This window comes from Balaenoptera borealis (assembly GCF_965194805.1).
Source record: "Balaenoptera borealis genome assembly, chromosome: 16".
NCBI classification, from domain to species: Eukaryota; Metazoa; Chordata; class Mammalia; order Artiodactyla; family Balaenopteridae; genus Balaenoptera; species Balaenoptera borealis.
Genome location: NC_138872.1, coordinates 21,390,400 through 21,417,768, shown reverse-complemented (window position 1 = coordinate 21,417,768; position 27,369 = coordinate 21,390,400). Strand labels below are relative to the sequence as shown.

Genomic DNA, 27,369 nt, shown 5'->3' with positions numbered 1-27,369 from the left:
TGGCATTTTGTCTGGTAAGGCAGGAGGGGTGTGTGTGTGTGTGTGTGTGTGTGTGTGTGTGTGTGTGTGTGTGTGTCCTTCTCCCTGCTACCCAGATGACCCTGGTGGCCCTGGCTTCACCGTGTCCCCAGATCCCACGGGCCCTCATTGCCAGGTGCCTGGGGCGCTGTGCCTGGCGCTGGGCAGACCTGGGCTGCAGGTACAGGAATCCCAGGAGAGGAGAGGGAAGGTTTGGGCCACTGGTGTCTCAGGGCCAAGCCCGAGGGGCAAGGGGACCAAGTTGAGGACCCATATGTGCTGGGGGTGTGCTTCATCTCACTTCATCCTCACCACACACTTGTGAAGCAAGAATTTCCCTCTCATCCTACAGATGAGGAAATAGACACTCTGGGAGGTCAAGTAAATGGCCCAAGGTTACCGCCAAGGGGTGGAGTGGGTTTCATTTTTTTTTTTTTTTTTTTGACTGTATGTTGAATCCATGCCCGCTGCAATGGAAGCACGGTATCTTAACCACCGGACCACTAGGGAATTGCCCAGATCAGAGTTTTTAAAACATCCTTTCTCCTCGACTGTGATTACAGCATATTACAAACAATGTGATTCTGACAGAAATTCAAACAGTACAGAAGTATATGCGCCTACTTCCCAGAACCTACTACTGTTAAGGTTTAGACATATACCTTGGGAGAATGTTGTGACATATATAAAGCTGTACCTATATAGTTCTACGCAAATACGATCATGGTAGTGGTTGTGCCTTTACGCTTCCTTTCAACCCTTAATTGATGTTATGGACATCTTTACATGTCAGTAACATAACGATCTAACTCATTCATTTTAATGGTCTCCCAGAATCCACTTTTATGGGTATCCTTTCGTTAATTAGTTCCTGGCTAATTTAGACATATAGATTGGCTCCAATTTTTAACCATTCTAAGCAATACTGTAATGAACATCTTTGGGGATTTGTGTGGATAAAACTCATTCCTAGAAGGGTAATTGTAGGTTTTAAAGGAACAGTTAGAATCTTGATAGTTCCTGCCCAATTGCCCTCCAAAAAATGCTGTAGCTCAGAACATGCCTGCAGCAAGGAAGTCCGGTTGGTCTCCTCATTTCCACCTGAGGACCAGATTGCTGCCCCCGACCAGAGTTTCTAATTCATTAATTCTCCGGCAAAGACTGAGAACTGGCAGAGTAGATTCACATATCCAAGTTTTCAAGCATCCAGTTTTAAATTTAAATTAGTTAAGATTAAATAAAAATTCATTTTCTCAGTCATACCAACCACATTTCAAGAGCTCAGTAGTCACACGTGGCTAGTGGCTACTGCACTGGCCAACACAGCATAGAAAATAGCCTGATTAAGTGACTCAGGCAGGGACAGGCTCGTGTCTATGACCTTGGTCAAAGGAAGGATCAGGGCAAGCCCCAACCCCCTGGGGAACTTCCAGAACCTCTCTGGCAAGCCCTGCAGGGAAGCCCATTGAAGGGGCAGCCACTGCTCAGCTTTAGCAAATTGTCGTCCCTCAGGGATGGGGCCCCAGGATTATCCTCTCTTTTGATTTTTTTTGGAGAGGATTGGAGCTAGAGGATTTATAAATGAGAGACCTCCCTATGTTCAAACGATGGCAAGCTATATTAAATGCGTTAACATCCAGTGGGGGTAGTAGCCACTCTGCTACTTCGAATGGAGATTGTTCGATCCTGATCTTCTGGTTGGGAACATTTGTCATCTCAGAGGTCACAGGCAGTACCATAATCTCCCTCAGCCATCTCAAAAATGCAGGTGGCTCCTCCCAGAAGTGGTATGTGAGAATTTTGATGCAATCCATCCGTTTCACCCGACTCTTGAAAACTTCTGTGCAATTCTCTGAACCCAAGTGGCATAATGATGCTTCCAGCACTGCTCCCCAGCCTTGGCTGCACAATGGAATCAAGTGGGCAGCTTCAAATAATACAGGTGCCCATGTCCCATTTCCAGTGGCTTTGGTGCAATTGGTCTGGAGTGTTGCCTGGGCATTGGGACTTTGAAAGCCTGCCTGGGTGATTCCAGTGCACAGTCAGGGTTGAGAACCACTGGTCTGTGGGTCTGGTCTCCACACCTAGAATGCGGCTTCTTGGCCCGGCAGGTCTCCTATTTCTCTGGCTCTCACCTGCCTTGACCAGCTGAAGGGAACACCCACAGCTGTGCCTTTCTCTGTCTCCTGGCCCAGCCTCAGATCGGATTCAAGAAGCTAAATTATATTGATTCTATTTCAAGATGTTTTCATTCTTGTTTTCTATAACACAAAATAGTCATGTTTGAAAATTTTACAACCCAGACATCAGCTCTAGCAGAATTACTTCGTGGAAGAAAGGTGGAGAGCATCACTGGACAATTCAAAGAATGAGCACACTGCTTGGAATAAACCTTCTTGTCTTAAGGGGAAAGTTGTTGCTTTATAGGGGTTTTAGGGGCTCAGTTAAGATGATACTCAAAAGGTTAACTGAGGATTTGCCTTTTATAAGATCTCATTCCTGTCCGGCCCACACATGGTCCCCACAGGGATTGCTTCATAGATGGCAGTGTTGTTGTGTACTGCATAAAGATGTTCCATCCAAAGGGGCACCATCCACATCATAGTCATATACTAAGTTATGTGAGAGTTCCTGTGTGGGCATGGAGAATCCAGACTTCCTGGAAAGTCCTAAAGCAGCAGAGGAGAGATCCTCCTTCATAAGCTCCTATTGGCACACATGACCACATACACGTTCATGGGAGAGTATGGACCTACACATTCCCTGGCACACGCATGTGCACTTGGCTATGCCCTGCCCTGAGACTGACTTTTCAACCTCTGCTCTCAGAGGCTTGATTCTCACCCTTCACATGACTCAGAACCTGATGTGTAATTTCATCTGGGGGTTGGGGATAGGGTGGGACATGGTGTGGGTGTGTGTCATGTGCATCTAGCATCTAGGAATGTGTGTGAGTGGGAGAAAGTGGGCCTTCTGCTCTTCTGGGCAAGCTGTTAGGGTTGTTCAATAATACACTGTATGTGTCAGCTATGACAGTGTAACAAATGATCCCAAACTCACCAGCAACCATTTATTAAAGCAACACTTATTCACGCCATGTGTCGATGGTCAGCTGAGGGTTGGCTGATCTGGCCCTAGGCTCAAGCTGTGAGTGCTCACTGGGCTCTGGCCTGTGCCACATGAGTTCATTCTGGGACCCAGGCTGCAGCCATCCAGGGATAGTGCTTCCCATGGTGATGGGAGGTGCAAGAGGGCCAGCCCCACCACACAGCCTCAAGTCTGCTACCATTCCACTGACCAAGGCACATCATGCACCCAAAGCCCAAGTCAGTGGATGGGCCAGGGGGACAGTAGCCCCTGCCTCTGTTGGAGGAATGGCAGATGCCTTAAGTAGAGGGAGGGGTAATGAATTGATAACAATAATTTGGTTTATCTGGTATTAACTTAAATGACAGAGGGACAACACAAGCTGCACACCTAGGACTCTGTTGGGAGAACTTTTCAAACACTGTAAAATATGTTTAGTGGCATAAAACAACAAATATGTGATTCTGTTCATGGATTTCGTGGGTCAGGATTGGGGCAGGGCAAGTGGGGATGGCTGGTCTCAGCTCCATGATTTCCGGGGCCTTGGCTGGGAAGATTGAACAACTGCAGGTGACTTCACAGCTGGGGACTGGAAACATCTAGAAGCTTCTCTACTCATATGTCAGAAACCTAGACCAAAATGACTCAAAGGCATGGTTCGACTGGCTCTGTTACCCGGAGCGCTTAGGGGTGACCTGATACCTGACCTGGGCTTCTCAGCATCACAACCGAGAAGGAGCAAGCAGAGGGAGAGAGCCAGGTAGGGGCTTTTATGACCCGACTCAGAGGTCACAGAGCTTGACTTCTGCTGTGTTCTGTTGGTTGCAGCGGTTGCAAGTCTGCCAGGTTCAAAGGGAGCAGACGTAGACCCCACCTCTCCATAGGCAGGGTGTCAAAGAACTCGGGGACCGTATACTATATACACTACACCTACTATTTGCCAGCAGTGTTCTAGGCACTGGGGAGACAGCAGTGACTAAGGAAGACAATCCATCGATATTTCCAGGAAGAATGAATGAGTGTTATCCAAAAGCAAAATAGCAGAGACCTAATCCAGGTAAGGGATCTGAGAAGGTCTTTTTGAGAAAGTGACTTTCAGGCAGGGACCTGAGGAAGAACTGACAGATGAGGGAAGGCCACTCCAGGCAGAGGGAGGAAGAAAGGACAGGGGATGAGGTCGGAAAGGGAGTCAGGCCAGACCCATGCCATCTTAAGGTATCTGGATTTTATCCTCAGGGTACTCTCAAGCAGGAGACTGATAGGTCAGCTTCGAGAGCTTGGGAGATCTTTCTGAACCAGATAAGGGTACCTAGAAGCCATGTAGGGAGACTGTGATGGGGCTGTGGTCCAGGCAAGAGGGGAGGGTAGCCTGAACCAAGATGGCGGCTGTGGGAATGGGGGGAAGTGGGTGGATGCAAGAGATGTATGAAGGGCCGAATTAATTAGTGGTTAATTGAATGTGGGGAATTACAAGAAAGCATTCTTCAGGAGTGGCCCTCAGCGCACTTGAAGGTAACACCTGGTGAGACCAGGAATTCAGAAGGGGAATCAGAGTTTATGGTGGGGAAAGAATGGGTTCAGATTACTTCCTTCATACCTAAGGGCTTCCTGAAACCACAGCGCATACCAGTTGAGAGCACTGGAGCTGGGGCTTGCAACGTGGGTTCGAATCCTGGCTCTGCTGCTTGCCAGCTGGGTATGTATGGGTGGGCCGTCTACTCCTGGGTCTGTTTCCTCACCTGTAAACTGGGGACAATAGCACCCACCTGTGAATATTAAACTGATGCCTGCACGTGTCTGGTGCTGGGCATGTAGTAAGTGCTCAGGAAACACTGGAAACAAAATGACAACAGGAGACAGTTATTCATGCTGTACACGGAGGATCTGTGCACTTTTCTGCATATACTGTACATCAGTAAAACACTGAAAATAAAACAAACAAAAAATCGGCTGTTAGTGATGTTCAGAACATATTTTGTGGATGTGCTGAGTGCCCTTGTTCTCTGGTGAAACGGGGGACTCACTGCAGCACTGCGTCACGTGACCTTGGGACAGTGACGCCATTGGAACTGTTAGGATTTTATTTCATTTCTGTCCCTTCCTGCGTCCCATCTGACCTCCTCAAAAAGTTCACCCAAAGAAATGATCACTCCCCTCTCCCTGCTTAGCTGTCAAAACGGGGACAAAGGTAACGACTTTTGTTTTGGTTTAGTCACCGCAGTTTTCAAATTGTCGCGAAAACACCCAGAGGCCGGTAATTTCCAAGCAAATCACAAAGCAACTAAAGAAATCGTGCTGTGCACCAGCAGGGGTTTCCAAACGGACACAGGAGGTTCCCGGACTGGCAGTTGTCTCGAAAAGCATAAATCAAGCTAAACGGCCAATTTTATAATTAACTGGGAATCAGTCTCCAGTTAAGCTTCTGCTTGGTGAAATTGGCCAAGAGGTTGCCCAGGGAGAGCTGGTGCCCTGCCTCTTCCTTCGGGCACTGGCAGACCTGAGATTGTTTTGCTTTACCACTGTCAAGGATGTTTCAGGATGGGAGGGTGGAGCTCGGCGTGTGGGCGGGACACTTGGGGGAAAGGCACAAGCCAGGGCCTGTGGGTAAGGTGCTGGCGGGACAGGCCACATGCAAAATGAGCATGGGGGCCTTTGTTCAAAAATTATTAAGAATTTCAAGATGGTGAAAGCAGAGCACTAAACCCAGCATGGGCTCCTCCTAAGCCTGGGATCCTGTGGGACTACCCAGGTCACACACCTGTGATGCGGGTCCTAGGTACTGGATCACACCTCCAGAAGTTGGGGGAACATCCATGGGTGGGCTGTCAGGCTGAGGGCAAAATACAGCCTCAGAGACTCCAGGGCACAGGACCCCACGAGGCAGAGGCCAGGTAGACAACAGGAGCAAAATTGGCCCCCTGTTCCAGGCTATAACAACTACGACAACAACAAACAGAGAAAAATCCAATAGAACAATTCCGGGGGGGAGGGAGGCAATTTGGCAGGAAGTGTCAAAATTTTCTACAAACCCTTTGATTCAACAATTCCACTTTCGACTCTCTTCCACTGTTACCTCTGAGCAAAGGTACACGGTAATAAATCTGAGGATGCTTTTTACTCATGATCTGGACCCAGTGGAAGCAATCCAAGCATCTGTCAAAAGGGCATGGATTAAAAAACCAAGCTACCTCCCCAGGTAAGGATATTTCAAATAAAATGCACTCTGTGGGTGAACTTCTTATGATTCGACTGCTCAAGATATTATCTAAGGCCCCGCTTCTAAAATTTCTTTTTATAGCTGTGCGTGATATCCACTTTGTTCTAAGCCCGGATCCCTGCTGGGTGACTGCCAACACCTGGAGGTGTTATTTTCCGCACATGTCTTCAGCAAGTTGTCTACATCTCAGAATTCCCAACGAAAGTCCTGAGCTTTATCTTCTTGAAACAATTCCTGTGGCTGGAGGAATGCACGCAATGGTTCTTTTCTGTTTTTTTTTTTTAAACAATAGCTTTATTGAACTATAATTCACATATCATATAATTCACCCATTATAAAGTACACAATCCAACCGTCTTCAGTCTATTCCTAGAGTTGTGTAATCCTCATCACAATCGATCTTAGAACATTTTCATCCCCTTAAAAAAACGCTGTACCTATCGGCAGGCACTCACACAACAGTTCTTAATTCAAGCTTACCTGGACCTGCGTCTGCGACTAGGCTTGGGGGGGTGGGTCACAGCTGCTATAACGGGGGATGCGTGGAAAAGATGCTGGGGAGGTAGCCACAAGGCCCACCACATCTGTGCTCCGCTCACTCGTGATGTTGTGATGTCCCTTTGTCCTCGTCTGGCCCCGAGATGCTGACGGCCTCCTGCAATATGCCTTCCTTACCTCGCCAAGCTCTTGTTGTAAGACTGCCTTTAGTGCAGTAAGAGTGGGCCAGATCTCATGTAAAAGGGATACGGTGGCCAGGATTGGGGAAACCCAGCCCTGGCTGGGGGAACAAATTATGCAAAGACACGGAGGTCTAAGAGAAACTGGAGAACTTGCCAACTCATAACTGGAAAGCAACGTTCACGTGGGGAAATGGCAAATGATGAGGCCCGCGTGTTTCTGTCAATCTCACATTTCTAGCCGTTCTTGTTTATTTTTCTTGCTGTGCTATGAAGCGCATAAATGTTCCTCACGGTCATAGGTTCTTTGTGGATTTACTCTTTTTCCCTCCTTAGAATGCTTCTCGATCTGAAAGTGCTATTGATATCTCATCCGTTGTGTTAACATTTACCCAATATTTGGCCCATCTTTTTTACTTTTAACTTTTGTTCTTTTACATTACGTGTGTTTTCCCCAGCTTTATTGAGATATAATTGACATATAACATTGTGTAAGTTTAAGGTATTCAATGTGATGACTTGATACACATATATTTTGTGAGATGATTACCACAAAAGGTTATTAAGATCTTTATCACCTCACAGAGTTAGCACTTGTGTGTGGTGAGAACATTTAAGATCTACTCTGTTAGCAATGTATAAGTATTTTAACTGTAGTCGCCATGCTAATCATTAGATCCCCAGAACTTACACGTTGTACAACTAGGAGTTACCTTTTGACCAGCATCTCCCCATTCCCCCCACCAACCCCTAGCAACCACCGTTCCACTCTCTGTTTCTATGAGTTCTGTCTCTGTGAGCTGTTTTAAATTCCATCATACAGTATTTGGCTTTGTCTGAATTATTTCACTTAGTATAATACACTCAAGGTCCACCCACGTTGTCACAAATGGCAGGATTTCCTTCTTTTTTATGGTTGAATAATATTCCTGTGTGTATGAACACAAACCAAAGTCTCCCCTGTGGAACGAAGATTCCAGTGGAATTCTTAGTCCTAGGCTCAAATTCCCAAATGTGTCTCCATCTCTTTCAGAATAATAGACAACTGTAGGTTCCCATTACGTATTATGCGTAACAAAGCACCCCAAATTTAGCAACTTAGCAGTGTAAAGCAACTATTATTATTATTATTATTATATCTCACTGTTATGGGGGTTGACAGGGCCCAGCTAGGCAGTTCTCACTCCGGGACCCTCATGCAGTTGGTCAGATGGTGGCTGAGGCTGGAGTCACCTCAAAGGATTTCTCACTCTTGTGTCTGGTGGGGGATGTGACCATCAGCTGGGCCTCACCTGGAACCATCGCCTGGAAAGCCTACTCTAGGCCTCTGTGTGTGGCCTGAGTTTCCTCACAGCGTGGTGACTGGGTTCTAAGAACAAGAGTTTGGGGGAGGGACGGGCAGGGGGAGAGAGAGAGAGCCAGGCAGAAGCTGTCTTGCCATGTATGACCCAGCTTTGGAAGAAAGACAGCATCACTCTACCACATCCTATTTCCCTACGTCCAGCCCACATTCGAGGGGAGGGGAATTAGACCCCCATCTCTTAATGGGATGAGAGTCAAAGAATTTGGGGACATGTAAAACCACCACATCACAGCTTACCAGGCTTTGCAGAATTGGCCCTGTGCCCCGCTCTGCCTCCCCTCCTCCCACCCCCCCTTCCCATCTCCCCACTTCTGCCACTCAGGCCTCCTTGCTGTTCCTGGACCATGAAGTAGTTCCTGGACCACTCCTGCCTCAGGGCCTTTGTCCTCACTGCTGCTGCTGCCTGGAATGCTCTTCCCCTGGGGATCTGCCTGGCGTCTTCTCTCCAACCAGAACTGGGCTCAAACGTCACCTCCTTGGAAAGCTGTCACCAACAGCACCCCTGCCCTGTCACTCACTAGCCCCTCGACCTGCTTTATTTATTGTTAGAGCATTTATCACCACCTGACATCACATAGTGCATTTATTTGTGCATTTGTTGATGTCCTCCACTAGAATGTAAAGTCATGAGGCCAGGGACATTGCCTGTCCTTCTCACTGCTGTAACCTCAGTGCCTAGAACAGACCAAGCATACACAACTATGGGGGACCACAGGCAAATCCAGAGAACAAGGAAAGGAAAATTGCTTTTATAGGGAAAAGTTGGAAATTGGGAAAGGGTGTGATAACCAAAGAGCCCATCAGAGGAAGCCGGAAGACCAAAGTATGGAGGCTTCTTATTGGTTGGGCTGCTACAGTCTTTGGCTGAGCTGAGAGAAATTTTCTTCTTCCTGACGGATATTAAGTAGAGGCCCCTTCCTGTTGGAGTTGTAGGCATAGGTCTCTTCCTGTTCGGAGCAATTGGTGATGCATGGCAGGGTGTGATAGCTCCCCCTACAGGCCTGTTCCGACTCCAATTCTAGCTGAGGTTTCTTTAACTGCATAGCTTGCATGCGCTATGTCCCCATTTTACATTAGGTCTTCGTCAGCTGTGTAGGCCAATATGTATATGCCCGTTGCCACTGTGCGTCCTTGGGCGGCCTGAAAGCTTAGGTTCTCTCTCTATATAGCCATTATCAGTGCAACTCTCATACTTTTTATTGTCATTTATATATCCTGCTGGCACTTGAAACCTGATGGGTTGTGGGCATCTTCTTTCTTGGAATAGATTTGACGTGGCATAACCCAGTGATTGAAATGATAGCCACTGAAAGCAGAAAGACCTAGGTCCCAATGCCCACTCTCCCACTTAGCAGTCACGGGATCTTGGGAAGACCTCTGAGCTTCAGCCGTTCCATCTATGAAGAAAGGGTAGTGAGTGGCTCCTATTTCCCTGGGGTGTGTGAGTATCATCTGCTTCCCACGTGACTAACTGGAAGCTGTCTGTAATTTGCAAAGGAAATGTCTCCAGAGAATGGAGACTTGGGTGTGAAATGGAACCAGTTCATTTCCAGGGCTTTTGAGTCTCCTCCACATAAGGGGCCTTCACTCTCCAGGGCCCTGGGAATCCTCCAGGCTCCATAGAGGGGCTGCTCTGTGAAGTGAGAGAATGTGCACACTTCTGAGCATTTCTGTCTGTCTGCCTTTCCAGCTTGAGGGCAGTAGGAAGGGACCCTGAGGGGAAAACTTGGGCCCTTGAGTGGACTTTTCCCATCAGACCCATGGGCTTCAGCCTGGAAAATCACTTCCTGGGCAATGAACCTTAGCTAGGAAACCACATCCTGGGGCAAGGGACTTAGCTAAGAAATTACTTCCTGGGGCAAGGGCCTTAGCTAAGAAAACACTTCCTGGGGCAAGGGCCTTAGCTAGGAAACGATTTCCTGGGGCAGTGGGTCTGAGCTCTAAGCTTTTTTATTCGATCCTGGGGCTTTGAGCTTGAGCCTGGAAATCACTTCTTGGGCCAAAAGGCCTCAGTCCTCAGCCTAAGAACTTGCTTCCCTGAGTCACGATCTCAGGCCCTGTATCCTAGGCAACTGTTACTGAGGTTCCTGGGCCTGAGCATGGGCACAAGCCTGGGAAATCACTTCCTGGGGCTCTGGGCTTGGAGGAGGTAGGGAGCCAGCGGTCCTGACAGTCTCTCTGTTCTGCTTCCCCACAGCAGCAGAGTCTGAAGGGCTGCAGGTGCAGGCTGGCGGGGGAAACCTTCATCATGGACTCCGCTTGCTCCGAACAAGCTGTGCTGCTTCTGCAGAGAGGCAGGCGGCCCCCGGAGGCACCTGCACCTGTGCCGGTGATGTTGCTGCCCAGAGGGCTGGTGGCTAGGCCCTGCCTTTACGCACCAGCACATCCTGCGCCTCCCTCCTCCCCCTTCCCATGCTGCCGGGCACCCAGCAGACAGTTGTTGAATCACGCATTCTTTTAGTTCATTCCACAAATATTTACTGGGAAGCAGGGAACTACAGTCAGTTATGTTCTTCTTTATTTTCATTTATCCTTTTCTTCTTTGCTTTTATGCGTTGAAAGTCCTCCCTCATCCAGCAAACTAACTATCCACCTACATGTGTTTTTCTTGTTGTGTTTTTAAAATTAATTTTGGTGTCTGGTGTGAGAGACCCAACTTCTTAGTTTTTTTCTTTTCCAAATGTTCAGTTGTCCCAGTACAGTCCCAGACTCCCAGTAAAGTGCACAGATATTTACCTTGCACATCTTGATGCGTGTACCTGTGTAACTACCACCAGATCAAGATATGGAACACTCCTATCACCCCAAGGCTCCCCCATGTCCTTTCCCAGTTAATCCCCCCTCCCCCCAGGGTAACCAGGCTTCTGATCTCTCATCAGGAAGAGTCTTTCCCAGGTCCTCGTGCTGCTGAAGGAAGAGGTTCTTTATTGATCATATTTTGATGTGGCTGGATAATCCTAGGTAACATTTTACTGAGGGCTTCCCTGCCCCAGGAGTTGCTCCAGAGGCATCATTCACACGCACTGGCTTGTTTCCTTACCTCACCCTATGAGATGGGTGCTGTCATTGTACTCCCGCTTTATAGATAGAAAAAAGAGAAGTGAAGCTCAGAGGGAAGTGATGGAGCTAACTGAGCCCCCAGCAGCCTGACCCACAGCCTTGCAGATTGACCATTACTCCCTCTTGCTTAGGAAATTTGCCCTCCACACCTGCAAGAACCCCACTCCAATATGAAAGCACTGTCTTTCCCTCGAATGGAATCTTCTTTTAAACCTTTTGTTTTGAAATAATCTTAGACTCACAAGAAGTTGCAAAAATAGTACAGAGTCCCCATGTATGCTTCACCTACTTTCTTCCAGTGTTAATATCTTATGTAACCATAGTTCATCAAATAAAATTTTTAAATAATGACTTTCTATTCCTAAAGCATCAGAGATAATTAATGTTCAACATTATCTTATCTTCTCATCTTGGTAATTTGATTTTCCCCACTCAGCTATGAATGATGATAATAATTAATGCTAAAGGGTACCACATATTGCTGACCTTTTACCCTGGATCAGTTATTAGACCAAGTACTTTATATACATGATTGAATTTCATTCTGTTATGTTGACAGTAATTATCTATAAATAAACTAAGAAATAGTAATAGTTATAATGACTGAGTACTCAGTATATGTCAGGTGCTGTGTTTTTTGGCCGCGTGGCTTTGGGGATCTTAGTTCCTCCACCAGGAATTGAACCCTGGCCCTCAGCAGCAAAAGTGCAGAGTCCCAACCACTGGACCGCAAGGGAATTCCCTCAGGAACTGTGTTTTATATGCTTTATCCAATTTAACATCCCCAACAACCTTGTGAAGTAGATGCTATTATTAGTCCCATTTTACAGATGAGAAACTTGACTCACAATAGGGTAAAATTACCCAAACTCACAGGTAAAGTCAGAATCCGAGCCCGGAGAGTGTGACTGCATAGCCCATACAACGAGCACTAGGCTGTATTATAGCCACAGCATTATTACCGACAACCACAGCATGATTCCTTTCCCTTCTTAGAGCACTCTAATGGTGCACTGGGGAATATTCTGGTTAAGTCTTCTGGTAATACTAAAGAAATCTGTCCCCCCCTCTCTCGGCATTTTTCACCTCTGATAGCAGGAATGCCTGCAGATCCCCACTATTGCCTCTAGATGGCGCAGTCTAACATAATTTATTTTTCAATTAATATTCTGTCGTTACGCAGAGTGCGGAAGAGGAGCATCGGAGCTGTGGGTGACACGGCCAAGCGTAGGGACAGATTGGGTGAGAGAGAGAGCAACAAAGGACCTGAATAGACACAATGAGGAGAGGCCTGTGGGGTGACCCCTTTCTTCCCGCCCCTCCTGTTGGAATGCAGGTAGTAAAAGCATCTTCCATTCACTGGGGCCTCTGGCACCCGAAGCGCTTTACACCCCTTAGCCCATTTTACCATCACAAAAACCTCACAAGGTAGGCACAATTTTATGATTACAAACGGGGAATTAGAGGCTCAGAATGTGACCCCATCAGTCAGAGGTAGAGCTTGGACTTGAACCTGGGATGCAGTCCTGAGCCCCTGCTCTTCTCCACTCTGCGCTTCCTCTTCCTGGTTGCCTGGGCGGACGGGGGAGCCTCAACGCACATACTGCTGCATGGCTTGAACGAGTGTTTTTCCTTTTCTCCCTAGAAATTTAGGATCCCCAAGGGCAGACTTGGCCTGACTAGGGTAGGAAACTTGTCCTTACAGGATATCAGAAGGTCCCTGCCTTAGCCCTTATCGAGCTGACCACGCTCTGTGACGTCCTGGGCTTGGACCTGAAAAAGAGCAAGGCCGGCAAACGGAAGGCGACAGGTCAGCGGTCCCAGCGCATCAAAAACCCCGAGGCTAAAGTCCCAGCTTTCTCATCGAGGGAGCTGCCTGGGGAATGTTCCACCAAAACATGCTTAGCTGCGATATTTCTTATATATATAAAATTTTGCATGTGAAAACAATTCCTGCTCGTTGTAGGACATTTGGGAAATAGAGCAAAAATACAAAAACGAAAAATGCAATTCAGGTATAAGCTCTATTAACTTTCAGGGTATCATTTTCCTTTTTGTTTTTCATGTGTGTGTATAGCCTTTTTTCACTAAATATTCTAGAATTATGGACACTTCCCAGTCACTGTATCATTCAGCTATTGTCACAGTAATGCTACATAATAAGAACCCCCAAACTCATGACTTAAAACAATTATTTACTCTGTTTGGGGGTGAACTGGGGGTCAGTTGGCTGATCTAGGCTGTTGGCAGGGTCTGGGTCAGCTTCATATTTCTCTCGTTCTCCTGGGACCAGCAGGCTATCTGGAGCCTGTCCTTAGGGCAAGAGGGCACGAGAGGGCGAAGCCTACCACACCACGCATTTTAAACCTCTGTGTGCATCACGGCATCTACTGTTCCACTGGCCAAAGCTATCAGCTGACTGACCAGCAAGGAGTGGGAAAGTACTTTCTGCTTCTTTCATGGGAAGGATTGCAAATTCACATGGCAAAGGATATGGATACAAGGAGGGGTAATGAGCTTGGAACAGTATTATCATTTACCACAACTATTAAACATTCTTTGAAAACATGATTTTTAATCAGGGCACTATTTCCCTCCTTGTGGATGTGATTTATTTAACCATTTCTTATTAGTGGACATTTATTATTTCATGATTTTCTATTATAAAACACAATCACTATGGCTGCACACACAACTTTGAATGCATTTTAGATTATTTTAGAATATACTTATTCAGTTCTTGGTATATATTAGCCTTCAATAGTGTATGAGAGTGTTCATCTGACTGCATCACTGTCAATATTACACACTGTGATTTTTTTGTTTGCTTCTTCAGAGACAAGAGGATGGGGGATAAGAAAGGCCAGGGGTAGGGGTTTCGCAGAGAAACACGTAGGTGGTTGAAGGGAGAAGGAAGGAAATTAGAGAAGATTGGGAAGGAGGAATTTGCCCAAGAAGACTGCAAGGCAGGATGGGAAATACATTTCTTCAGAACTCAGCCTGTCCTTGCAGACCTAGACCCTCTACCCCAGGCCATTGTCACATGTCATACCCAGCACTCCCTGGGGCTGCAGCACGTTTTCCTTTGAACACCTCTTTATCCAGCTGAGATTGTCTGCTCTGTGGTGCACCTAACGTTTTCATGATCACTGAGGCCAAAGGTTCTGTTGGAGAGATGTGGAGAATTTTGAGCTCAACCATCCTCCAGAGAGCTCAGTCCTCACGCAGGGAAAAGAGTCTGATTCTAGTTACCCACGAGATCTCACAGGTTGGAGCCCAGCTGTCACTCCAGGAAGTGAAATGCCCCTTCTGGTCTTTGACTTCCGCAGAAACTTGCCTTTTCAGTGTGTCCCTCGACACCTTGCTGGAAGCCGACCGCAGATCCCTCCCCAGCACCCAGGTCCCGCTGGTCCTTCAAGCCGGAAGTTATCCCCAGATTGGGCTCATTTAGCCCATGAGAGGCTGGCTCTGGAGCCATTATTGGGAGACGTCTAGCCTGGGAGATAAGAGTGTGGACTATAGAATCGGGAGACTTGGGTTCAAATTCGGTCTCTGACATTTGGTAGCTGAGAAACTTGGGATGAATTTTTTTTGAATTTTTATCATAGGAGTCTTTAATAATGTCTTAAATGTAAAGAATTTTTGCACAATCAAATAACAGAATTTAACATTCACTTGGAAGAGAGTCAAATTATTACGATTGACCCTTGAACAGCACGGAGGTTCGTCCACGTGTAACTTATAGTCAGCCTTGGGATGAATTTTTAAACCTCTATGAGCCTTTCTTTTAGTATCTACAGAGGAAGGTTTAGAATAACAGCATGCTCCTTTTATTACGGATGAAATGAGATAAATGCACGTAAAGCTCTCAGAACAATCCCTGGCTCATGGCAGCGGCCAAGAAAGCTGTTCTTCTCATTTTGAGGGAAACCTCCTCCAAACTCTCTCTTCTTTCTGGTTTTCATGGAAGACAAACATACATGTTTGAATCCCGCTTTCCAGTGGTTGCTGGTTTAAACTTTGGTTTCTTTCTCCCATAGCTGCTGTCCTGTTTGGAAGAGAGAGGGCTGGACACATCGGGCATTCTCAGGGTGCCAGGGTCAAAGTTATGGTTTGGCTTCCCCATTTCTTTGAGGCTGCGTCTCCCAGCACCCTCCTCTGTGCGTTTTTTTAAAAATAAATTTATTTATTTATTTATTTTTGGCTGCATTGGGTCTTCGTTGCTGCGCGCAGGCTTTCTCTAGTTGCGGCGAGCGAGGGCTACTCTTCGTTGCGGTGCCGGGCTTCTCATTGCAGTGGCTTCTCTTGGTGTGGAGCACAGGTTCTAGGCGCGCAGGCTTCAGTAGTTGTGGCACGTGGGCTCTAGAGTGCAGGTGGAGTAGTTGTGGCACACGGGATTAGTTGCTCCGCGGCATGTGGGATCTTCCCGGACCAGGGCTCGAACCCGTGTCCCCTGCACTGGCAGGCGGATTCTTAACCACTGCACCACCAGGGAAGTCCTGCCAAGTCTTTCCTGAGACTTTTTCCCTAAAGAGAGCAGATGGGTCTTGGAAGGAAATGGTGCTTCCCGGAGTGGGCACTGCAAACATTAGTGTTACGTGGTGTTAACAGGTGTCACTGGGAAAAGGGGCTCTGTATCCAAATAAGATGGGTAAACATTGAGTTAATGAAACAAAGTTAAGGATCATTCTTTCCTACAAGACTTCTCAGAGCCTTTGATATGCTAAGGCTTCCTGAATCTCCAAGTGGGACTAGAGAATATAGCATTTTCCAAACTTAGTTGTTCACGGACCTCTTTTGTTGTGGAAGACATTGCATGGCACTGGTATTCTCTGGGGCACTCGTTTGGGAAACAGTCTTAAGGAGCTCCCACTGTGTGTTATGAGAGTGGGCGCTCAGCACTGGGGGCTGGGGCTGGATGTAGGCTTCACTTAGCCCCCAGCACGCTCCTGGCTGTCCTTGGGTCGAACTCAAGATGAACCTCGAGCGTGAGGCTGTGAGGAGACACCAGGTCTACTGGAATCCTTGTCTGATGTAAACATAGGAGCCCCCGAGAGGTCTTTGTAAGCAGGTAGTGCTGGGCTCAAGGGACCTCCTCTCCTTATGCCTTAGCTTTGGTTACAGAGACAGCCTCTTAGAATTTCTGTTCCTTTTTCAGTAAACTGAGGATAATAATAGCATCTTGTGTGATTGGGGAATTACAAGAGCTAACACCTGAGGAATCATAGAGTAGAAGATGTAATACTTTTCAGTATTTGCCCTTCCTTCTTTCCATCCTTTCTGCCTTCCATCATCCATCCTCATCCACCATCCATCCATCCATCCATCTTTCTATCCTTCCATTCCTTCCTCCTTCCCTTCAGCCTTACTGGCTATGTGGCCTTGGGCACATTCTCCAAACCACAGTTTCCTTCTCTGCAAAATGGGTACAATAATAGAATCCACTTTATAGAGTTGTTGTAAGGATTAAGTGAGAAGATAAAAGTATGTAAGGTGCTAACAAAGGGGCCATGAGTACAAAGAATACTTAATACCTTGTAGCTGTTTTCATCTTCCCCTTTTCTTCCCATTGTCTCTGCTTCCCTATTCTTTCCTTTGCATCCTGGGCAGATCCAGACTTCAGAAGAAGGAGCTGACGTGAGGCTCTCCAGGAAAAGACCCACTTCCTGGAGTTGTGGTCCTTTCCTGCCTGGGAGCTGTGGTCTGACCCAGATGTCTCAGTAACATCTGGGGGAGCAGGGAAGTGGGAGGGTTTGGGCCACTTTTTGAGGAGCAGGGAACTGAGACACGGGTTGTGGGATGGGCTGATGGCAAAGCTGAAACCAAAACCCCTATTCCAGTCCCTGGCTCTTTCCAGGTGTCCCCAGGTCGTGCAGCATGATGTTCTGGGGAAGGTAAGGAGCACCAGGGATGTGCTGAGATTTGAGGGAGGCTCTGTGTCCCCCTCCAGGCACTCCTGGAATTCTTCCCAGTGGCCCGGGAGCCGAGCAACAAGATGATGTTGTGGAGTGTTTCCACGGAGATGGCCCCTCATCTCTTCCAGCACCGAGGGCGGCCCCCAAAACTCCCCAGGGGCAGAGAGAAGCAGCTGGCAGAGGGGGCAGCTGAGGTGGTGTGGATGATAGCGCAATACCAGGATCTGCCCTGGACGGTGAGTGCTGTGGTCCACCACGAATGGAGGGGATGGCTCGTCCACCCAGGTAGCAGGGACAGGCCCCGTCTTCCTCCAGGTACAGCTGTCCTGATGCCCCTGCCCTCCAGGATTGTGGGTGCTGTCCTTTCAAATCCCTAGTTGTATCTCTTGTGGGACCTTTGCTGGATCCTATGTGTAGGCCAGAGTCTTCTTCCTCCCCCTGCCTTCGCATCCAAGAGGGGTCTACACTTTCTGTCTCCACTGCCACACCTCAGTCAGTCCACTGCCGTCTGATGTACCCCAGGTTATGGGTGTTCTCTGAGCCCCCGCAAAGATTCCTTCACATCAAAGCGTTAATGATGCTGAGAAAGCCCCACCCCTGAGGCTCAGGAGCACAGGGGCTGCCGAGGCCGGAGTCAGAGGACCAGGACACCCCCGCCCCACCATGAGCCTTGCCCCGAGTGACAATCCAGAGCAAGAGGGAGGGGCAACAGTAGGGAGAGAGACCCCTCTGTGGTCTATCTGTGGTCACATGCCAAGGCCCGTGGAAGTTGAGGGTGGAGCGGGAGCACAGAGAAGACCCGGCCGGTACTCCCATGAGCACAAGGTAGCGCCGCCACCGCTGCTTGTCAGGCCACTTCACTTAGACATGCAGCCTCCTCCATCCATCTCTCCGTTCGTCCTTTCATCCAGTCACCCACCCATACACCTCCATCCGTCCGTCCATCCACCCACCCAGCCACCCCCCAATCCAGGCATCCATCCACCCACCCATCCATCCACCCCTCCACGCATTCATCCATCCATCCATCCATCCATCCATCCACGCACCTTTCCCCCCTCCCTTTCTCTCTCTCACCTTCCCTCTCTCACTCTCTCCCTCTCTCCCTTCCTCCCTCCTATCCTTCCCTTCATCTGTAAAGTCATAAGATAGTTGTTTTTTTTTTTTAATTTCAGAAACCCGCAAGTGAAGCTTTCTGAGTGTTTCCAGTTTCTCCCCCCTCCCAACTCAGGCCATTTTTTCTGTTCTAAATGCACCAAATGCCAGCGCATTCTCCAAACTCAACCTGCACTGCACGCCTCTGCGTTTTTGCTTAGGGAGTTCACTCTGCCTGGAATTCCCTTCCATTTTAGAAACAGCAGAAAGCTGGTACCCTCTGCTGATTCTTCAAGACCCAGTTCAAGCGTCAACTCTTCTGCTGAGAACTCCCACCCTTCCCCCACACAGGTACCGTCCTACACGCCCAGAGTGCCTTTCTTCTCTGTGCTCTTTCAGCTCTCTGGGCTAATGGGACTACTAAAACACTTTTTATTGCACGCAGTTTTTTAAATTCAAGAAATACCTTAATGACTTCTTGTAAAACTTTCAGGCAACACAGATGTAGATAAAGTAAAATGGAAGAATCCTCTTCCTCTCCCTCTCACACGTGTCACCTTGTTTGGGTGTCACACAGCCAGTAAACAGAGGAGCCCAGAATGGAACCCAGTTCTGTCAGAGCCCAGGGCACATGCTCTTTATTATCAGGGTCCATGGAGTCTGGATTCTCCTAACTGTCTGCTGGGTTCTGATTCGACAGAGGGGTATGGGTCGATCCGGGGGTCTTTGGGGATCTGCCAGTGAGGGCTGGTTGGGGTTCTCAAAGCCTTAGCCCACTGCAGGTGTGTTCTTGGGGACACCCCTGCTTGGGTAAGACAATGAGCACCTGTCCCACAGCAGGTGCAGTACCCTCCAGCCTCTGTCTTGGGAGATCCCTGTCAGGAAGCCCAAGGGTGGGCTCTGCTCTCAGAGTCCCCTACTCCATGGCCCCCTTTAGGGACTAAATGGCCCCCCTCCTCCCATCAAACTAGTGCTTCAGCCCCAAGTTCAACAGATACATATTGCCAAGCTCTGTTTGGGATGCTGGGACAGGGAAGAGGCCCCAGTGACCCTGGCGGCTCTGCTTCTCACCCCAGCAGCCCGACCCCGCTGCTAAGACTTGATTCTTTCTGGCCAGGTTGCCTTTCTTGGTGGCCCAGGTGTGAAAACTGAACGACAGCATTCGCCGGTGCCCCCAGCTCTGAGACGGGGGACTCAAGACCTGGCTGCGAAGGATGCACGCAGACAGGAACGAGGCGATGGACGGCCCCGAGTTGGTAAGTGAGCCCTGCACCACCGCCCCGCCCCGACAGGTGGAAGAAGAAAGGGGCAAGGGGTGGAGGGAGGGCACCTGGTGGCCGGGCCTTCGCATCCTCTGCATCAGCCGGGACTCACGACCAGGCTGCCAGGAACGGCGCTGCCGACTGTGGCCACCAGGGGGCGTCCCGGGCCCGTCGCAGCGAGAGAGGAGGCGGGGTCTTAGAAACGAGGGAGGTGACGCGGCTGAGCAAGGAGGAAACGGTGGGGCGGTGCGGGGTCTTCTGGAAGCTATCACCCCTGCCTCATTTTTAGGCAGCACTTGTGTGCTTTGCCAAGGGTTGGGAAAGTGGGGTTTGCTTTGTGGGGTGTCGAGTGATTGGGGTGGGGAGGGGGCCAGTAGAAGAGAAGGGACTTCTAAGAATACTGTTTCCAGGAGGAGTCCAGAATGGGGAAGTTGGCAGTGTCGCCTTGTGCATCATGTGTACTTATGTAAACCTAGATGCACGCGTCTGGAGGTGCCCTGCACGCGCTCCTGTTGTTTGTGAGGGTGAACGCATGTGCACACGTTTCTATAGCCTGTGTTTATGTATGCACGCTTTAGGGGACATTGTGTATGTGGACATATGATCCGTGCCCACGCAGCTGGTGTGGGTGTGTTGTGTGTGTACATCCAGTATTCTGAGTGCGGGCCACCTCCCCCCGTTACAGGAGCCTCTCCCGTGCAGGAAACAGGGTGCTGGTGCAGGGAGAGGTCAGCCCCTCGGAGCTGAAGGCCACTGAGGGGAGTTGTGCCTGCTGTTGACCTTTCCCTTTCTGGGGTGGTCAGAGCTGGGTTCTCCGGCCTTCTCAGAGAACTTCTGGGCTCCAAATCGTAATGGTGATAGCCATGATTCATTCATTTATTCATTCATTCATTTCACAGGTATTTAATGAATGCCTACTCTAGACCAGGTACAATGTGGAATGCTAGAATCACAAGGAAAAGAACAGACAAGGGCCCTGGACCTACAAGCTCACAGCCCTGTGGAAGACATAGACATGAGTCAAATAGCCACAAAGTAAATATCAAGTTACAAGCTGTATTAGGTTGTATAAGAAATACAGGGAACAATGTGAATGTAAAACAAGGCACCTGGTATAGTGTGGGAGATGAGGTAAGGCATCTAGGCACCAAAAACTGCATGTGCAAAGGTCCTGAGTCAGTGTGGCCAAAGAGCTGGAAGAGGATCCATGGGGATGATCTGCAGCTGTCACTCCAAGATGTAAGAAATAGCTTGAACTCTCAGGAGCCTCCTTGATGGAATTGGCACAAAGGACTCTTGGACTATTGGTCCTTAGCAAGTGTCTAGTCCAGTTCCTCCTTGTACAGATGGGAACACTGAGGCCCAGAGAGGGAAAGGGCTTTGCCCAGAGCCCCACAGCAAATTGGGGACAGACTTTGGAATTGAGCTCAGGATATCCATAATTATCATATGATAATTATATGATACTTATATACTAATTATAATTAACATACATACTCCTACAACATTCATAATCCATCTTGACTCGCAATTTGCCCCTCACTGCAGGCTCTTGTCCTCATCTGTCACTCCTCATCCCACCACTCCCATAGCTTCCATTCTGATGCCCAGCAGGAAGGGGCCTTGTGACAGGGGACCCATGGCTGGCCCTCCCCTAGTGCCGTCCAGCTGCCTCTTCCCTGCCTCTGGGTGCTGGGCTCCTTCCTGAGCTCCGGCTCTCTCAGGAGGGTCCATATGTCTCATCTCCCACCTGTGACCAAAAATCAGTGAGGCCACCCCTTCCAGTCCTGGGCTCCATACGCAGTGGTTGGTCTTGCTGCCTCTAGAAGAGTCAGTGGCTTGCTTCTCTCTGTCTTACAGCAACAGGTCCATGAAGTCAGCCGACATCCTCCTCCACGAAGTCGGAGGGAATATCAGTGAGTTTCCCTGTGGGGAATGAGTCTGAGCCCAGGTCACTGGGAGCTCTTTGACCTTGAGGGCTCACTGGACCCCTCTGGGGGAGGCCAGAGTCCACCCTGAGATGAATCTCCCCCTCAGGCCTCTGTCTCCCGTGAAACCAAGTGGAACCCTGCTGTGAGGTCAAGGGTCAGCTTGTGCACGCCTTAGGATTCCGTCCTGGAGTTTGGAGTTTTGCCTGGAGCTGGCATCAGACACGGAGCGGGCAGAATTTTTTGTTTAGTGTGACAGTTGTCAGTACCTCCAGTGAAATTGATGCTTCTGGGCCAGCCTAGCTGAAGTGGACCTCCTCCCGGGCCAGTGACCATGGATTCCTCAAGGAATTCTGTAAACATGTGTCCAGCTCTGAGAGTCCCCAGCTTTGTGGGGACCGAGGATAGGCAGCTGTCCTCAGTTGCATTCTCTGGAGCAGTGATTCTCAAACTTGAGTGATGCATCAGAATCACCCAGGGGGCTCTTAAGACACAGGTGGCTGGGCCCTGAGAATCTGCATTTCTAACAAGTTTCCAGGTCCTGCTAACACAAGGACCACACTTTGAGAGCCACCAGCTAAGGAGCAGAGGCTAAAAGACAAGGCTTAGGGTGTAGTGATGCTTTGAGGGAGTGTCCTCAGGCAAAGCCTTCCAAGGGAGGGAGGGAGGGAAGGAGGAGAAGGGGTGATGTCCAGCCGTGGCCACAAGAGGGCTCTGGAGTGCAAATTTCATCAGAGCAGTTCCCTTTGGCTGCGGGGAGGGAGGCTGGTCTTTCCTACCTCAACCTCCTTCACCCCCGCTTCCCACAGGTGAGCATCGCCTGGACCCAGATGCCCACCTTTTAGATCTGTACCGCACCAACCCCCATGGCGAGTGGGGGTCATCAAACAGAACCCCACCTAAGCCCCTGGACTCTAAGGGGCAGCCTGGATACCACATCCCTGCCGCTACGGGCTGGGTGTACTCGGCGTGGGAGCACAGCTACTTAGGGAGAAGGTCTAGGTTGTCCTCCAAGGTGACCTTCGTCTCTGAAATGCCTCTCAGAACCCACAAAGGACCCCGTAGAACCACACACATTGAGCCCTCACTCCAGGGTGGACTCCTACACCACGCTTGCTGTATGCCAGCACCTCTTGGGGACTTAGACCTGCATGGATTTTTGTCTGTGATTCCCAGCCCTGAGGAGAATAAAAAATATAGCACCCCTATCAAGGGACAGGTTTTTCTTTTTTCCAGGAAAAAATTGCTTTGAGAGTGGCCCTATGATGTATAGTGGACAGAACTGGAGAAGAAGCCAGGAGAGCTCTGTGGCCTTGGGCAAGCCTCTTGCCCTTTCTGAGCCCTTGTGAAAGATGAGAGGATTGGATCTCAGTGAAGGGGAGCAGGTACTGTGGCCAGGAACAGCCCCAGAGGGGACTGGAAAGAAGAAAAACCTCTCCCTTCACAGTGCCCATATTTTAAATATTGCTTTGGACAATCATGTCATTTTGTAAAATGGTATTTAAGTTCTGTTTGAACATTAAGGGCATAAATTAAATGTCACTTTTACTTCATTCAAGTTTTTTTCTCCCCAGTCTAGCTCTCAGTGGGTGTTGTCCTTCCAGTGAGCTAACATGGGAGCTTGGTGATGAGGATGTCTTGCTGTGTTTCTCAACGTGGTCTGTCCACACCTTGAACCTGAAGCCACCCAGAGGGGCCAGGAAGAGAATCAGAGGGGGAGGCTTGGAGTCATGACGACAATTGTTGAAGGGTGGGGGGCTTCAGGGGCAGCTTCTCTGGGATCCTGTCCCACCCCTCTCCTATGGTCCCAGGTCTCTTCCTCCTCTTTCCCCTACCCTGGGTCTGTCTCCTTGGGACAGGTGAAGCCTCATTCATTCAACAATGAATTTATTAAGCCCTTAATATATGCCAAGAGCTTTATAAGTTTAATCTTCACAGTAATCCAGGTCTTCATTTGTGTTCCCCCAGAAGCAGACCCTGAAACAATGATTCAAGTGCACAGAGTGATCCCAGGAAACACAAGGGAGTGGGAAGTTAAGAAGGGGAGGCAGCCCATAAAAGGATGCATCATCAAGCAAGTTACCACTGTGGGCACCAGAGCTTAATTCTCCTGGAGAACTCTGAGAAACAGTGGAGAAGATACTCATCAGTTATCCACACCCAGAGGGCAAGGGAGCTGGGTATTTATTCATCAGCTCCTGTGAGTGATTGGCTGAGGGCTCCTCCTGACAAGGGTGGGCATTTCGTTCCCTGGCACTTCCAGCCAGCATGAGCACAGGCATAGTTTGCTCCAGTAGCCAGAGATAACCCTCAGGTAAAGGAATGTAGATGCTGGCAATTAGAAGTTAACCACTGGACACTGAAATGGTAGGTGATGAAAGGATATTGCTGGTGCATTGATAGTACCTGCTTGACCCTGTAAGGTGATGATGATGATGGTGATGAGAATGAGTGTGATGGTGATGTTGGTGATCATCATGGCGATGGTGATGGTGATGATGGTGATGCTGGTACTTCTGCTGCAGCTGCCGATAGTAGTGATGATGATAACGATGATGGTGATGCTGATGATAGTGACGATACCGAGAGTTTTATAAACTTAATCTTCACCACAATCCAGTGTTTTAGTTTGAGTGAGGATGTGATGACGGCAGCTAATGGTCACTAAGCACTAAGTATGTACCAGATGCTTTACATATGTTAGCTCCTTTAATCCTCACAACAATCTTCTGAAACACAATATTATTATGGACAATAAATGACAGGATTCAATACCAATGCAGGTTAGTCTGGTGTCAAGATGCAAGCTCTTAACTATTTTAGACTACAAATCCACACTATTTTGCCTTAACTATCTATATTTTAAAATATTTTCATGATAATCACTTTGTCAGTCTCCCCTTCTCTCTCCCCACCTCCCACAATGCAAACACCCTCAGAAGCAGAAAGAGGGAACCAAGAAAACTTAGTGAGGAGGGATCGACATTAATCCTAGAACTGCCTGGCGGGGCATGTGGAGATTGTAGCAAGTTACAAGCCTTTAAGCGGTCTCAGTTTCCCCAGCAGCCCCATCCGAAGAGCATAGACTGGATGAAGCATGAGTCTAGCCCAGCAGTAGCCCCAAAGTCCTATGAAATAGGTATTACCATGGTCCCATTTTACATATGAAGGAACTGAAGTTCAGAGAGGCTAAACCGTGTGTCTAAAGTCACACTGAGAGTGAGAATCTTGGATGCCCGATTCCAAATCCAGTGCTCCTTCAGCCACACCACGATTGCCTGAAGCAGGAAAAGGACCTGGTAGGTGCTAGTGAGAGAGGACAGTCGAGAGCAGAAGTAGGGAGATTGGGTAGATTTTCCGTATTGGGTTCAGCTAGAGTTGCTGCTTCTGTTCCCCAATTCCTCCCTGCCCCCTACAGACCACCTCCAAGCCCTGCTGGACCTCCCACCAAAATATATCCCAATCCCCCCACTTCACTCCTTTGCTCCTACTGTCATCCTAGTCCAAGCCTCTGTCATCTAGATGCCTTTGACGATGATGATGATGATGATGATGGTGATGATGATGTGATGGTGATGATGGTGGTGATGGTGATGATGATGATGGTGGCGGTGATGATGATGATGATGATGGTGGTGATGATGGTGGTGGTGATGATGGTGGTGGTGATGGTGGTGATGATGGTGGTGGTGATGGTGGTGGTGGTGATGGTGATGGTGATGGTGGTGATGATGATGGTGGTGGTGATGATGATGGTGGTGATGTTGATGGCAGTGGTGGTGGTGGTGGTGATGGTACAAAGTCTCAGTGGTTTCCATGCCTTTTAACTACTCTCTCTCCTTGCCCTCCTATCTATCCTCTGTACGGCAGCCATAGTGACCCTTGTAAAACAAAAATTCAATTCTATTAAAAGCCCTCTTACTGAAAACCTTCCAGAGGGATCCCACACCACTTAAAGTAGTATCCCAACTCCTTACCCTGGCCTATGAGGTCCATCCACTGTCTCTGATGACACTTCACCCACCCTGCCTGTCGCTTTGCAGAGCCAGCCACATGAGCCTCCTTTCCATTCCTCAGACATACCAGGTTCATTCCTGCTTTGGGGCATTCGCACGTGCTGTTCTCTCTGCCCAGAACATTCCCCCCTCAGCTACTCTCACAGCCAGCTTCTTTCACCTCCTGGTCTCAGCTCACATGTCCCTTCCTTCCAGAGGCCTTCTCTGACCATCCTCTTTGAACTGTTTGAAGTTGCTTCCTCTCTTCCTCTCTCTCTCTCATCACCTTAATTAATTTTCTTCCTAGAATTTATCATTACCTGAAATTATCATATTTAATTAGTTTTTCCCCATCTGTGACCCTGACTAATATGTAGCCCCATGAAAGCAGAGACCATGTGGGACTTTGCTCACCTTTGTGGATATAATGGTGCATAGTAGGTGCTCAGTAAAAATCCACTGGATGAATGAACAGATACATGAATCCCTGTCTGCTCCTCTATTTCCTCCAGAAACTGTTGTCCTCACTACCTGACTCTACCTCCCTGGTTTGATGTGTGAAAATGAGGAAATGACCTATAGCAAGTGCTCATTCAGGGCTGTCATTATTATTATTAATTATCAACAAGAGCCAGGCGGCCTGAAATGGTGAGTAATGATATTATCTCCCCCATGGTTCTCAGCACCTGCTCTGGTCCCATGGCATGCCTCACCCCTCATTAACAGGGCTGGGATCCCAGGGAGCTGTGTGGTTGGAGGGACAATCCTTTAACCTTAGCAGGAGGAGGAGCATGTGCCTTGGTGGGTGCTGGGAGCCCAGGCCTGGCTGTGCTAACTTTGTACTCAGAGAGGGCCGTCAGCCATCAGCGGAGGAGCCGAGTTTAATCGCATGTTGGTTTCCCCATTCATCTTCAGCGCTATCCGAGGGCTCACCTTTTCCCACCCTGTGGCATCATGGTGACGGATGATCTCACACCAGCCCTGCTGCTGGGTTAGCACAACTCACAGTGCGTGCCCAGCTTCTGCAGGCTCTTTGCCGTCTGGACTTGGGCCGAGATCATGTTTCTTTTAAGGAGCCTTGTTTTGTTATGGTGGTAGGTGCGAAGGGGCGTGCGTGGAGCCAATGTGCACGGAGTGTCTGCTACTGAACACCTCTCTGAGGAGGTGACAATGAAACTGACACCGAAATGAGAAGGGGCCAGCCATCAGAAGAGCTGGGAGAAGAGGTTTGCAGATAGAGGGAACAGAAAGGACTCAGCTATGGCCGTAGTTGCTGGAGCATCACGTGCCGGGGCAGAGAGGTTGTCTGAGGCAGCTGGGCTAAGGGATGGATCAGGCTCCCTCCTTGAGATTCCCCAACCCTCCCCCCCCTTCATCCAGGCTCCTCCCACCCTTTGTCCCCACCTACAGCAGAGTCACTCCACACCTGTCCCCTTGCTCCTCCTCTGCTCCCCATGTTGGCACCACATTTTCTGAACTTACTCTGTCTTCTCTGGCCTCAGAGCCTTAGCTTGTGCTTTTCCCTCTTCTGAGAATGCACTTCCACCCCATTTCTGCCTGCTGAAAATTTCCAACATGCAATCAGCAAAAATTTCTACTGAGAGCCAGGCACTGGGGATGGAGCGTTGAATCAACACAGACCTTCCTTTCAGAGTTTACCATCTAGGGAAGGAAGAATGATGTTAAAATAACTCATCCCACAAATTGCTATTTGCTACTTACCATTGTACTGCTAATTACAGTTGTGGGGAG

At 48.8% G+C, this 27,369-nt stretch overlaps 1 protein-coding gene across 1 annotated transcript; it reads left to right on the top strand.

The window, feature by feature from the left end:
- Positions 1-44: 44 nt before the first annotated feature.
- Positions 45-26,931, top strand: ARHGAP40 (Rho GTPase activating protein 40). The gene is given in 16 exon segments (XM_082362341.1): positions 45-279; positions 10,473-10,593; positions 10,595-10,811; positions 13,068-13,131; positions 13,134-13,232; positions 14,752-14,843; positions 15,463-15,663; positions 17,349-17,573; positions 19,550-19,554; positions 19,556-19,574; positions 19,578-19,613; positions 19,617-19,688; positions 19,813-19,940; positions 21,555-21,610; positions 22,318-22,499; positions 22,502-26,931. Coding segments are annotated over 16 exon segments (1,725 nt in total). The 5' UTR covers positions 45-95; the 3' UTR covers positions 22,526-26,931.
- Positions 26,932-27,369: the final 438 nt, after the last annotated feature.